Raw genomic sequence first — 14,952 nt, 5'->3', positions numbered from 1 at the left:
TTGTAACTTGCGCTGTACGGAGCAGACGCTTCAGCACTGCAGATCATGCACTCGCACAAATGCGACCACGTCAAGTTTTAACTTGCACAAAAAAAATTTAAACAAATAAATAAAATTACCTAAACTGTCACCGTTTTGATCAGTCTAGAGCCCTGCAATACAAAGGCATTCAACATGGAAAGTAATAGAAATGTAGTCACTAAGTCATGTTTAATTATAATTTATAATTATTTTATAGGTGCACTGCGCTTTGACAGGGCTGCGGGACACGAACAGGACATAATTATTTCCTACAACTTGTTAATGCGTTCCAACGATTTATTAATTTATTAATTTATAAAATGAGGGCACAAATTAAAAAGTCGTATTAACAAGTTCTTAATTTATTGCCACGAAATATTTTATTTCCCACCCGCAGTTTACCACCATAAATAATACGACAACATGGATTAAAAGTAAATGACAAGAAAATAAACCTGCGAAATTAAAGGGTGAGACGGGGATGATTTGTGAAAAGAAACTATAAATATTATTACGTTTGTGGCAATTCATGACCAACCGGGAAAACAGGACACATAGGCTTTAAATGTATGGGCTCGAACGACATGAATCCAACAGCATGGTCGCTACTAACATTTGCCTGCTAACCAATTATTTATCTTATAAAGAATGCTTTGTACCTCACTTGTGTCATAATATTCACGTAAAAATGTTTCAACATTGGGCTTTGCCGTTGCGCCGCCGGAGAAAGAGAATTACGTTTGGGATCGTTTTATTTTAAATACAGATCATGTCATTTGCAGACATAGCCATTGTGTTTCAAAATACAACAAAGACCATTTAAAATGTGCATTTAGTGATCTAGTGACTGGATATGAAACAGGCAACACTAAATGATCCCAAATGGAACAACGGTGCGCTTTCTCCTCAGTTCAAATGCAGCAATCCAAATCAGTGAATCTACTCCTCATTCAGTCAAAACTTTGCTTCAAGAATGAGCCACACTGCTGACATGATCTAATCCCTAGCACACCCTCAGCACATGTGAGTTAACATATTCATCTTATCGGCAAGACATATCGGCATAATTTTTCATATCGGGCCAATGCCGATATTTACAATTAAAGTCATTATCGGCCGATTCCGATATCAGTCCGATAATATCGTGCATCCCTACTTGAAATACAAACTAACTTATATACGCTTAGGAATCAAATAACATTTTAAGAAACCCTCCATAGTAGGGGTGTGCGATATGGCGATTTTTGATCGTGGACGATAAAAATGTTTCCACGATCTGCTTTTTGAGAAATATCGTAGTATCGTGCTATTCTCTCAGCTGCAGTTCTGGTGCCTCCGTCTCAATATACTGTACAACGTGACATACATTCACTTCAGTGTTAACTCAGCGGTAGTTACACTCACGGGACACTGCACTTATTCACAATCACAAAAGTACATTATCTGCTTTAAAGTCTTGCCAGTTAAAAAAAAAATTCATTCGCTTGCTGTTCCCTCATGCGCTTTTCCACTGCGCGTACACCTGAAATACACATTAAAATACTGTTACATAGCGCCTAATTACTGACTAAGTTATGTATCACGTCCGATTACGCTACTATTGCCAAAACACACAAGGTTTACGTATAAAAACAGTTTATAGAAGCTTTATAGATGTCTAAAGTAAAAGTAAACAATTGAATTGAGAGAAAAGAAAAAAACAGGATGCCTGCCTGTATATTAGATGCGCAGCTCTTAAAGGGGCAGTACTAAACATGCTGCCGCTTGTTATCAAAGGGATAGTTCACCCAAAAATTATAATTATAATTCTGTCATTATTTACTCACTTACATGTTTTAACCTGTATTATATTCTGAAGAATGTGGTTAACCAAACATTGGCTGGTCCCCATTGATTTTAGTTATAGAAATGATCAAATAGACAACATTCAACAGAAAAAAAGAAACTCATTCAGGGTTAAAACAACCTGAGAGTGAGTAAATGATGGTATTAAAATAAAACAGTATGACAGAATCGACAGACAGATGACAGAATTTTTATTTTTGGGTGAACTATTCTTTTAATTGTTATTAAAAAAAAAAAAAGAGAGAAAAAACACTCACTGCTCTTGACTGAAGAACTTTAATACAGTTGCTTTAATAAGAATCAGTGTACAACTGATGTGTATATATAGTATATAGTGTTTCACTTTTTATATTTGTTAATTCAATTTCTTGAATGCTACTGCTAAATACACCTGTACCTGAAAAATAAAGCACTGTTTGTATTCTTTGTTTTTATCTTCTCTTTATCAAAGATAAAATAATAACAAAGATTTTTATCTCTGCTCACTTTGGCCTAAATATCTGCTGTTTGTTTTATTATTATTATTATTATTATTTATTTATTAAATTATGAATTATTTTATACTTTGCTACTTTGAAAGTCTTTGTTTTTAAAATTAAATTAGTTTGGCTGTACTGCTCAGACAATTTGCATAGTAAAACCAACATGACAAAGAATCGTGATAAAATCGTGAACCGTGATATTTCTGAAAAAAATCGTGATATGATATTTTTGCCATATCGCCCACCCCTACTCCATAGCATAACGTGACACAAACAGCAAAGACAAAACCAACATGTTCACCTTCTCTGGTTTAAGAAGAGGTCTTTTATTTTACTTTCGCTTGAAAAACAAATCCTCCATCCTGTCCGCTATCGTTTGTATTTGCCTTATTTTTGCTGCTCGTGCTGACGTGGCGAGTATAAACCAGGCTCTGCTTCCAAATCACTCGCACTGAAAGCGCCTTTCTCACTCACTTTACGTGATGAGAAAAATCTCCTGCTGCTCCGTCTGCAGTGCATGCTTTAAGCATGGAGCACAGCAGACCATGCACTGGCACAAATGCGATCATGTCGAAGTTTAACTCACACATTCTCAAAAAACTGTCGCAGTCTAGAGCCCCTTAACAGCATCAGTTAGGACAGATTTTTTTCCCCTTAAGAAAATCAAACTATCAGTATCAACCGATATCATTATGAATAATCGGTATGCAGAGAAATTCAGTATCGGTGCATCTCTGCAAAATAGTTCATTGACAGCCTTAATTATTACTCAATATCATCCCACTTATGCACACCCTGGTAAGAACATCACTAAACATTAATTATAATTCATTTAACACAGTGTTCATTTAAACTATTTTTGGAGAATTGTAATATTTAATTTAAAAAAAGAAAAAAAGACAGAAAGAAAGAGCAATGCAACCAAAATATTACAAAATATTTTTGGTACTTAATCTTGTGCATTCAGCCATTATACTACATCGACAGCTATGATTATATAAAAAGTAATGAATAAAATTTCAAGTTAGGGGAATCTGCTTCCTCAGACCATGAACACAGTCACCATTGGTTCTCACTCATGTTTGAGGTTCTGTTTATCATATTTAAGGTGTGTAAGATGATTGAAAATAAAATACAAAAAAATGTGACTTCAAGTTGAAATTAAATTGTAAGGAATAAAAAGTGTGAGTTTTTCTTCAAAAATAAAACCAAGTACAAAAAGTTTAAATTGAAATTGTGCTTAAGTGAAATGCAAATTCCCCAAAGTAATAAGTACAGTGATTAAGTTAAATTTCTGAAGTATTTTACACCCTGGACATGCTTCAAAATGATCATGCATTCCTGTAGAGCTTGGCATAATAATGATCAAATGAGAATGAAAACCAACCTGTTTGTTCCTCAGTATCTTCATGTTTGACTGTGTCTGTTTCTTCAGTCTTCAGATCTTCAATCTTCACGTCTTCAATCTCCTCCTTAATCAACGCCATCTTTATAATAGTGTGTGGATCTCAGCATGAGCTTTTTCTCTGTGTTTGGACAATAACTAACAAAGAAGAATCAATCCAATCTAAATCTCAGCATTAAATCTCAGTCAGCTCCCTGGTTCAGTGTTCAGCACACCAGTAAGGGACTTAAAGTGATAATTAACATGTCTTAAAATGACATACCTATGGTTTTACAGACTGAGCTGTTTCAACTGAAAGGAACTTGCACTGACTGATCTTAATGCTTTTGTTTTGTCTTAAGATGCTCACCAACAATGTTGTTTTTTCTAAGTGACATTTATAAAAACTTCTTAAATGATTTAAAACTATAGCCTAATCCTGCCTTTAACTAAGCCCTGTCTGTGAAACAAGGCCATAATTTGACAAAAACACTAAAAACTGGTAAGACAAATTAAAGCAAGAACATAAACTATACAGACATTTCATATTTATGTATTTGTTTACATTAATATTGCATTTAATCGATTGCACTTTTATCAGAACATTTGCTATTGATTTGTAAAAGTTGTCATTATTACACGCGTTTGTATTTTCTACTGTTTTGTCCAGCATGTGTCGCTGAATCGAGCGATTCGAACCAGAGAATCATTTTGGGAGGCAAATGATTCAATTGACTCGGAGTTTCTGTTTATGATGAACTGATTCTTAATTCCGTTACTCGCTCAAAATAACCTGCATAAACGTTAAACAAAGCATTTCAATGTTACAGTCAATATTAATTAATTAACTTTACATCGCTTGTAAAAACTACAAAACACACTCGATGGGTTGCATTGATTTAAACACTGTAAATGTTTGAAAACACAAACCTTTCTTGAGCCGAATCACAACAGAGGCGGGAGCGCGACGCTGCCTTATGACGTCAACGCGCCATACCAAAATAAAAGTACTGTTCACACGCCAGCATTTCAAATACATAAAACACACGCAGATAAAAAAAAAACAACATGGCAGAGTTATTTATAGTCGAATTATTGATTAGATACATGTTGGCTAGAACCTTGTCTAACCATTTATTTTTTTCCCAAATACAAAAAATTATCTATGGCTCTGCTACACTAACCATAATTTAACCATGCTATTTGTAGTACAACTGTGGTTATACAACTGGTAATCAAACATAGGTGTGAGTGTGTGTATGTTTTTCTTTTTTTATTATTGCAAAATGATTACTATATACAGTAAACATTCTTTTTTCTGATTTTACGTGCACTGAACACTGTAGTGCACTGTAGTGTCTAATGAATGATTTGTTGTGCGTATAATATTGACTAATAATATTGACTGTGTATGATTTGAAGCCCCCCAACTCCACTCAGCAAAAGAAAGAGGAAAACAAATCCCATCGTGGACTTCTTAGTCCTATAAGGAGCAGAAACGGCACAAAAAGAGCAAGGCCAAGACTGAGAAGCTCTTGGGTCTCTTTGAAAAAAATGATTGACAAAATGTAGTTGCCTTTTAGATGCTGTTCAATTTTGCACAATTGTTTACAAGTTGCCTTGCACAGCTATTTGTTCTGTATTTTATGGTTATTTAGAAAGTGCAACAGTTTGTTGTGACTGCATACATTCTGACCTATTTATGAAGAGTTTTATACATTTGAGACAATAACATATATATATATATATATATATATACTAAACAGTAAAATACTTCCAACATATCACCGTGCAATGTGTATGTTGTAGTGGACAGCACATTCCAGAGCCCAGTTTATTGCAAGGGGCCCTCCCTGACCACATAGCCCTAACAGCACACATACGTTAGGCCGACGTCGACCCGATTTACAAAATTCCATCGGCACGATGTTGCTCAGGGAGCGTTTGCTAATCGGCAAGATATCGCCGCGACGTCGGCATTTGATGGCAGATGACTTCCGGCCGATGTTTGGTCGATGCAGCCGTAAATCCCGGCTGCTCTACGTGTGTGCTCACTGGCGTTTTGCTCATCGTTATATTAGGATCACCCGCAGCAGCAGCCACTGGTTTATAATAAAACAACACACACCACTCTCAATAACAGCTGCAAATTTATTAATATTTTCAATAAACATATTAAACATACAAATACATTTACATTTATCAGATGCTTTTATCAAAAGTGACATACAAAGGAGAAGCATTCCATTCAATTTATACTCTTTCAAAGATTTACCATGGTTTTACCACAGCATTTGCAGTAAAACCATGCTAAAAACAAAATCAACCATGGTTTAACTATGACTGTTGCAGTAAAACCATAGTAAGTACAAAAATAACCATTACTACAGTATTTGCAGTAAAACCACAGTTACTACAAATTTTGCCATGATTTTAAAAACTATGGTTACTATAGTCATGGTTACCACAGTTTTACTGTAGTATTACTACAATATAACTATAGTAGAATGGCATTCAAAATCATTCATGGCATCAAAACCTTGGTATGAACCAAAAAAAAAAAACTAAACTTTGTTAATACACACACTATAGTAAAACCATGGTTAACTGTTGTATAAGTACAAGCAACTTTTCAAATACTTATTTCAAAGTAGGTTTGCAGAAAATGCATTTTTCAGGATTACAATCCAAAAAATATTCTTTAATCAGCCAGAGGTGACTGAGACTTACTGGGGAAGATCTTCTGGCAACAAAGTAATGTCCATATGACAGCAGCTCAAACATAAAACAAGTCATGTGTTCAGTACTAGTAATTATCTATTTTCATTGCCACACCAGAATCTAAGACTATCTTCATGGCAAAAACTGAGTTACAACAATACAAGAACGACATAAACAAAATAAAAACCAAGCAAACACTACAGCAGTTTAAATGTTTGAAATTATATGATACAAATTATTTTTTTTATTATTTTTTTTTAATATTATTAAAGTCTCTAGTCATGTGCTCACACACTATCCTTCAAGATTATTAAAGGGTAAGTTCAACAATTTTCAATCCATTTTGTATTGTTACAATGTCGGAAATACATGTAAAAGAACAATGTTTGATCTTTCTCAGAGATACCCAGTTTATTTGTCAGCAAAACTCAGCATTTTGTCATTTTGATTATCTAAAAAGTGTGTTCTTGCCATTTTGTCATTGCTTTTTCGTCATCCTGCAGAGTGTTGCTTACAAATAAAAGAGGATAGGTACACATCACTCAGAGAAAGATTAAATATTGTTCATTTACAGATATTAGAAAAACTGCAATAATACAAAGCAGGCTGAAAATCATCAAACTTACCCATAAAGGCAATATATGGATAATATTTGTCAGTTTTGTATGTCCAGTTGCCATCATCTGAAGTCTTGTTGAGTTTTGTCATCATCTGAAGTCTTCACAAGTGAGGCTGGATCCAATCTGGAGCTGGTGTAAACTCTAGTAACCTTGGTATGGGTCTTATTAGCGAAACGATCGGTTATTTTCAAAAAATATATACAATTTAAATACTTTTTATTCTGAAACGCTCGTCTTGCCTTGCTGTCGCTGAAAACTGTGTATTCTGGCTCAAGACAGTTAGGGTATGTCAAAAAAACTCAGAGTGTATTTTCTCCCTCAACTTCAAAAATCATTTAAAAATCGTCCTACATCACTGCAGAAGTACCGACCCAGTCTTGCAAAGTGAACAGGCAAAGATCAAACACCCTTAATTAAAACGGTAAAACGGCAATATAGGATGATTTTGAAGTTGAGGGAGAACATGAGATGGGAGTTTTTTGACAAACTCTAACTGTCATGAACCGGAACAAAACAGTCCAGACAGAGTAAGACAAGACGAGCGTTTGGCATTAAAAAGTATATAAATTGTTTTGTTTTAATAAAAATAACCGATCGTTACGCTAGATAAGACCCTTCTTTCTCGACCGGGATCGTTTACAACCACATCTGGGATACTTTAAAGCCGCATTTAAACTGCATTTTGGAAGTTCAAAATCGGGGCACCACATCAGTCCATTATATGAAGAAAAAAGCTGAAATGTTTTCCTCAAAAAAACATAATTTCTTTATGACTGAAGAAAGAAAGACATGAACATCTTGGATGACAATGGGGTGAGTACACCATATGTGAATCTTTGTTTTGGAAGTGGACTTTTCCTTTAATCACATATAACTGTAGTGCAGTGCTATGAGATGTGTTATGTTAATACTTGGCTAAAAATGTGTATTTCAATCTTATTTAAACTAAAAAATTGCGCCTGAACAATTATCAGGAAGGCTATTTCAAAGTTAAGCAATAAAATACAACAACACATTTCATATCATTTAATGGTTAGTTCAGCCAAAAATGAAAATTCTGTCATTAATTACTCACCCTCATCTCATTCCAAAACCATAAGACCTTTGTTCATCTTCAGAACACAAATTAAGATATTTTTGTTGAAATGCGAGAGCTTTCTGACCCTGCGTAGACAGCAAGGGTCCTACCATGGTCAAGACACAGAAAGGTAGTAAGGACATCTGTAAAATAGTCCATGTGACATTAGCGTTTCAACCGTACTTTTATGAACCTATAAGTATACATTTGTGTGCTAAAATAACAACTATATTCAACGATTTCTATTTCTTTTCTTCTGGTACAGTTTGCCGCCATTATGGAGAGTGTAGTGGACATGAAAAAGTTAACGTGTTTTTGTCTCTGTCACATGTTCGTGGTGGAGAGTCACAGGGTTACGTGGGAATGAGAATATTTATCACCTGTTCAGTTAGAGAAGGAGGGAGAGGGGGTGAGCAGGGGCGATGTATTTGTTGTTGATCAACATAATACAATAAATCTTTATGCCATCAGTCTGTGCAATAAAGAAGAACAAAAAAGAGAATTTTTCTCTTACCAACATTGTATTCTTGTTGCGTTGCAAATGCATTGAGTTCCTGTTTTAGCCTCTCAGAGGTGTTTGGTAACTACAGAGTACAGACAGTATCACGACTCACGTGTGTAATGCTGCTGACGTAGTACATGCATGTGCTGTGCCTTGTTTACAAGCAAAGGAAAGCACACGCATACATCGTGGTACTCTTGATGATGACAACAGACTGTCCCAGAAGGGAAGAAATCGTTTAATAAAGTCATTATTTTTGTTTCCTTGGCACACAAAAAGCATTCTCATAGCTTCATAAAATTACAGTTGAACCACTGATGCCACATGGACTATTTTAACATGTCTTTACTACCTTTCTGTGTCTTGACCGTGGTGGTACCCTTGCTGTCTATGGAGGGTGAGAAAGCTCTTGGATTTCATCAAAAATATCTTCATTTCTGTTCAGAAGATGAATGGAGGTCTTGCAGGTTTGGAACGGCATGAGGGTGAGTAATTAATGACAAAACCTTCATTTTTAGGTGACCTATCCCTTTAAGAGGGAGGAACATTCATTTGGAGGAACCGCACTACCTTTCAAAAGTTTGTAAATTCATAAACTTTTTTTACATCTTTGAAAGAAGTCTCTTCTGCTCACCAAGGCTGCATTTATTTGGTCAACAATAAATGTAAAAACAATAATATTGTGTAACATTATTACAATTTAACATAACAGTTTTCTATGTGAATATATTGTGAAATGTAATTTGTTATCAAAGCTGCATTTTCAGCTCCATTACTCCAGGCTTCAGTGTCACATGATCCTTCAGAAATCATTCTAATATGCTGATTTAATGCTCAAGAAACATTTAATTATTATCAATATCTTATCATTATCAAACGTTAGAGCAAACATTTCTGTTTCCAATAAATGCTGTAATTTTTTAAAGAAATAATTTGTCAAAGAATCCTGAAAAATATGAAGCAGCAGAACTGTTTTCAACATTGATAATAATCAGAATTGTTTCTTGAACAGCAAACCAGCATATTTGAATAGGTGTGTTCTACTTGAGCCATGGCTACAAGCGGCAGTCAACGACATTAGCCGAGAGAAGTTGGGGACAGAGTTGAAAATGGACATTTCAAGTTGGAGACTTTCTGCTCTTGGTGACTGCACCGGCTGAGTCACCTGTCTGCTCTCTGAGCACTATTGTGGTACTTTGATGCCACACGTGACAGAGACTTGGCGTCAGATTTCGCTCGATCTGTGTACCGCCTCGTTAAGTCGAACACACCTTATGATTTCTGAAGGATCATGTGGCCCTGAAGACTGGAGTAATGATGCTGAATACGTAGCTTTGCAACACAGGAATGAATGACTTCTCTAAGAATATAAAAATACAAAATTATTTTAAAAATTATATTAATTTCACAATATTACTGTTTAACTGTATTATTAATCAAATACACGAAGTTGTGGCAGGCAGAAAAGACTTTACCATACCTAAACTTATGAAACAGTAGTGTATGTTTGAGATTTTACTTACTAGTCCAATGGTTTATAGCACTTTGGAGAAGGTTCACTCCGAGTCTGTTGATGTGCAGCAGGCCATCAGCATGGAAAAATCTAGGAACAAAACAAGCAATTTGTCACAGAGACAGCAATATTTAGTATGCAGTTGCTGGTTTATTAGAAGGAAATAAGCTAAAGTACAGGTAAAATGCAGAAAATAGAAAGAATATACGGAATATATAAAATACTACAACTAGATAAGAGAATCTATGTTTTTAGTTTCCTAAAATTACTGTAATAAATATATAACTTTGGAGAAACAAAAAGAAAAGAATAATGATGCATGGTGATATAGGTGAAATATATTTTGTGGGAAAAAAATGCATATTAAGTTATTTCATGAGCTTCTTCAGTTCTCCTGTATGTTTCTTGCTGAAATTTTGAAACCTTCCCGCCCAGCACCAGACCTCATTTGGACGTCATTTTTTGGGCTAAATCAAGTCGGCCGTCATGGACTTCTTTTAGCCCAAAAATCAACGTCGAAAATTGGTCTTTGTTTGGTCCGTCTAAATTTGGTCCAAATTTGCCCCAAAATCGACTTTGAAAATCGGTCTTTGTTTGGTCTGTCGGATTTAGTAGTAATTCACATCCGGGATATGTCCTCGTGTGCGCGCCTCACCCTTTTGAAATATTTTTAACAGACGCCATTTTCTTTCCTCGCGATGCGGAGCATATGAGGACGGGAAACAACGACATAAAGTGTTTAATCTTATGCACAAAATGTGTTTTGTAATATCATATTCGTTTTATATCGATATTAATGTGCTGTATGCCGCTAAACTTTTCTCAAAGTTATTTTTTCAGAGGAGAGCGTTGTGCAATTAATGTTAATGTTACCCCTAAACTTTTTCTCAGAGAGATAACCTTATTTCCTTTCAATCACGATGCGGAGCGGATGAGAAAGTTGGTTTTATCAAGGAAAAGTGTTTTACTTAATTTGCATTATGTGTAATATTACTGTATGATGATATTAATATGCTGTGTGGACCTAAACATTTCTCATAGATCTGATTGCTATGCATTGCTGAGGTGGAGGTCGCTTTTAACAGGGAAACACTAGTGTTTTATCTTATTTAAAATATGTATTTAAGTAAGTGTTTTACTTCATTTACATTATGTATTTTATAAGATAATATTACTTTATGATGACATTTATACATTATGCGTGACATCTGCTTGCTTTAATGGGTGCGCACACTGAACATTCAAGTCTGGAGCTGAAGGAGTTACCATGGAAATGGGGCGGAAACTCAACTCTCGAGCAGCAAAACACGTCTCCCACTGTTGTTTTCACAAATTTCAGGTAAGTTTAGTCTCTAATATTACACAAATAGTACATACATGTGTTCCTGACACTTTCTTTCATGTAAATGACACACTTCTGTTGAATATTTACTTCATAGAAATGGTTTATTGTCTTCAGAAAAAGTTTGTTAGCATCTGAACTGTAATGCTAACTATAAGAGGTAAATTAGGTTAACTATTGACTTGAGCTCGTTTATGAAAGTCTGGGCTGTTACTTGCTGTTTTGCGTTTTTTTTTTGTAAAGGTTTTGCAGGCAATTTAATATAAAAAACACAGGTGATCTGAAAAAGCTTATTAAATTACTTTATATGTATCTTTCATAATATATTTAGCTTATATCACCACGCATCTGTAATTTTCTTTTGCAAAATTATATGTATCTATATACTTTTATGTTTGTTTGCTTGTTAGTTACTTTAAAAGGACTTTAACATACAAACATAAGTAACACTGTATATGAGCATTAAATAAGTAAAAGTAAAAATGTAAATTCTGTTATTAAGTTGTATTGTTTTGTATATTCTATATATTATTTATTTTTCTTTTCTGCATTTCATCTTTGCTATAGTTTACTTCTAATAAACCTGACACTGTATAATAAATATTGTTGACAGATTGTTTATGTTCCAGATTGTTTGTGTTCCTTCCTAGATTCTTCCATGCTAATGGCGGTGCAACAGAGTTGGAGCGTATCTCCTGTCGAAAAACATCTCTAGACATTATGAACCATATGACCAGTAAGTAATACCTCAAACATACACTACCATTCAAAAGTTTAAGGGTCAGATTTGTCATGTATTTGAAATAAGTCTTTTATGGCAACAACTGCTGCATTTATTTGAATAAAATACAGTAAAACTGTAATATTGTGAAATTACCATTTTTAAACTATTTTCTATTTCAATATGTTTTTAAAAGTGATCTAACCTGATTTTGCAGCATCGTTATGCTTACACCGGGCACAACACAACAAAATACAATAGAACCCATTATAGTCATTGATGCTGTCTACACTGGATGCGGCGAGGGGCGACACGACAAATCCCATACAGTAAACTGCTACCGCATTCTATTTATGATGAATTACATTTTACAATGTATTTGCATAAAAAACAGTTATTTTAAGTTGTAGTAATAAACATGATCAAATAAATGCAGTTTCCTTCGTGAACATAAGAGACTTATTTCAAACACATAAACAAAACTGACCACAAATGTTAATAACACAAGGGATACAAACATTAGTCCATTTATTCTAATAAAGAATAAGAAGCTCTTAAAAATATTAACATAAACAGATTTTTTTTTTTTTAACCTTTGGTGATTTGTATTGTAAACCAAGAATGCAATGCACAGTGATGTAGATCGTCTGTCTATGCTGGATGCAAACCAGTGCGACCATTGAAAATCATTTGAACTTTGTGTCAGTACATGGTAAGTAGAACGCGGCATCAGTTTGCTGTCGGGGATTTGTAGTGTTGCGCTGTGCCTCATCCAGTGTAGACAGCATCACTGATTATAATAGGTTCTGTCGTATTGTGTCGTATGTTGTATGCATTTTGCTCACTGTGTTAAAACTGGTATGATGCCATTCATAACTAATAGAACTTTTCTATTTCAGAGACTGAAAATCGTCAATAAAACACAAGGTAATGATAACTTATTTTAAGAATACAGTAAGACTAACAAGAATAAATAAAAATGCATCTGTGACTTCATATTGCTTCTTATTTTTCAGTGGATTGATAGCTCCAACACCAATTAAACAGACCTGAGCAGCTGATCAAGGATCACCAGAAACTCTGCAGAACTTTGGTCCTCAGTGCCCAGGACTGGAAACCAGAGTTGTAAGTCATCCTGCCTCTCTGAATTGTCATGTTTAGAGCATATTTCAGGAGATCTCAACATTGTCTCTCGTGGTCCACTTACATGCGTTTTGCTCCAACCTAGTCCAGTGCGCCTGAACAAACCAATCAAGGTCTTCAGTTTAACTATAAATTTACCTAAACTATGGGTGTGTATCTCTCAGGTCCCTTGATCATTAGTCAGTGGTTAAAGGAGAACTACACTTCCAGAACAACAATTTACAAATAATGTACTCACCCCCTTGTCATCAAAGATGTTCATGTTTTTCTTTCTTCAGTCATAAAGAGATTATGTTTTTTGAGGAAAACATTTCAGCATTTTTCTCCATATAATGGACTGATATGGTGCCCCGATTTTGAACTTCCAAAATGCAGCTTAAATGCGGCTTCAAACGATCACAAATGCAGTTGTATACAATCCCAGCCAAGGAAGAAGGGTCTTATCTAGTGTAACGATTGGTTATTTTAATAAAAATAATACAATTTGTATATTTTTGATGTCAAATGCTTGTCTTATCTTGCTTATCCCAACCTCTGTTTTGTTCCGGTTCATAACAGTTAGGGTATGTGGAAAAACTCCCATCTCATGTTCTTCCTCAACTTCAGAATCGTCCTATATCACTGTTTTACCTTTTTTGTTAAGGGTGTTTGATCTTCTTTGCATGTTCACTTTGCAAAGACTGTGTCGGTACTTCTGCAGCGATGTAGGATGATTTTGAAATTATTTTTCAAGTTGAGGGAGAAAATATGATTGGAGTTTTTCAACATACCCTAACTGTCTTGAGCCAGAATACACAGACTTCAGGGAGAGAAAGGCAAGACGAGCGTTTGAGATTAAGAAGTATTTTAAATTGTATTCTTTTAATGAAAATAACTGATTGGTTCGCTAGATAAGACCCTTCTTCCTCGGCTGGAATCATTTACAACTGCATTTGTGATCGTTTGAATTGTTTATAACAATTCAACTCACTTCGTTACAGCCCCCTTTCGTTACCTCAGCCGACCCCTCATCACTGCTGTGCAGGCGCCGGCTCTGTTGTAGTGCAACTCCAGTTACAATCACTGACACTTCAACAAGGTGAAATTAATCACTTGCATTCATCTATCTACAGTTTGTTGTTTATGATGACAGAATTTGTGATAATTCAGAATTCAGCTAGTGAGTGTGTACATGTGACAAAACTTTTCAACACAAATCTAAATCTGATTTCTAAGCTCGACAGAAACGTATGTGAATAGTTGTAATTTGCAGTGCTGCAAAAAATGACACAAAAAGGAATCTGATGCAATGTACACAGATGTACATGTAATTCAGCGAATCGACACTTTTCATTTATTTTAACATTTCATTTTAATCACAACAGCCGTATTTAGTTAAGTTGTGCAGGGACTTTTTTTGCCCCATTATCTTGAATTTGTTGGGCATTTTGTTCATTTTAAGCCCTCGTTAACTTAAATTCTGTCACTAAATTAGATTTTTTTTTCATTCCAGCAGATAAAATGAGACGCATAATGGTGCCACTGATACATGCTCGACAGTTTTGTTGTTTATTAACATTGCTTATTTCATTTAATAACAC

At 34.9% G+C, this 14,952-nt stretch overlaps 1 protein-coding gene and 1 long non-coding RNA gene across 2 annotated transcripts in view; one reads left to right on the top strand and one right to left on the bottom strand.

Moving 5' to 3' along the window:
- LOC127160189 (uncharacterized) overlaps nucleotides 1–4,714 on the bottom strand; it is a 311,509-nt gene extending 306,795 nt beyond the window's left edge. Inside the window, exons 1-2 of the mRNA XM_051102844.1 lie at nucleotides 4,663–4,714; nucleotides 3,736–3,891 (exon numbers count right to left, since the gene is read on the bottom strand). Coding sequence (XP_050958801.1) covers nucleotides 3,736–3,835 — 100 coding nt within the window. The 5' untranslated portion in view covers nucleotides 3,836–3,891; nucleotides 4,663–4,714. The remainder of the gene's footprint in view (nucleotides 1–3,735; nucleotides 3,892–4,662) is intronic.
- Nucleotides 4,715–11,291: 6,577 nt separating this feature from the next.
- Nucleotides 11,292–13,156, top strand: LOC127160201 (uncharacterized). The gene is made up of 3 exons (XR_007826666.1): nucleotides 11,292–11,505; nucleotides 12,159–12,244; nucleotides 13,129–13,156. It is a non-coding gene; the product is annotated as an uncharacterized LOC127160201 (long non-coding RNA).
- Nucleotides 13,157–14,952: the final 1,796 nt, after the last annotated feature.

Source organism: Labeo rohita, unplaced genomic scaffold (genome assembly GCF_022985175.1).
Source record: "Labeo rohita strain BAU-BD-2019 unplaced genomic scaffold, IGBB_LRoh.1.0 scaffold_30, whole genome shotgun sequence".
In the NCBI taxonomy this organism is placed as follows: Eukaryota; Metazoa; Chordata; class Actinopteri; order Cypriniformes; family Cyprinidae; genus Labeo; species Labeo rohita.
Note: the sequence above shows the minus strand (reverse complement) of the source record. Positions and strands in the feature narration are given on the sequence as shown.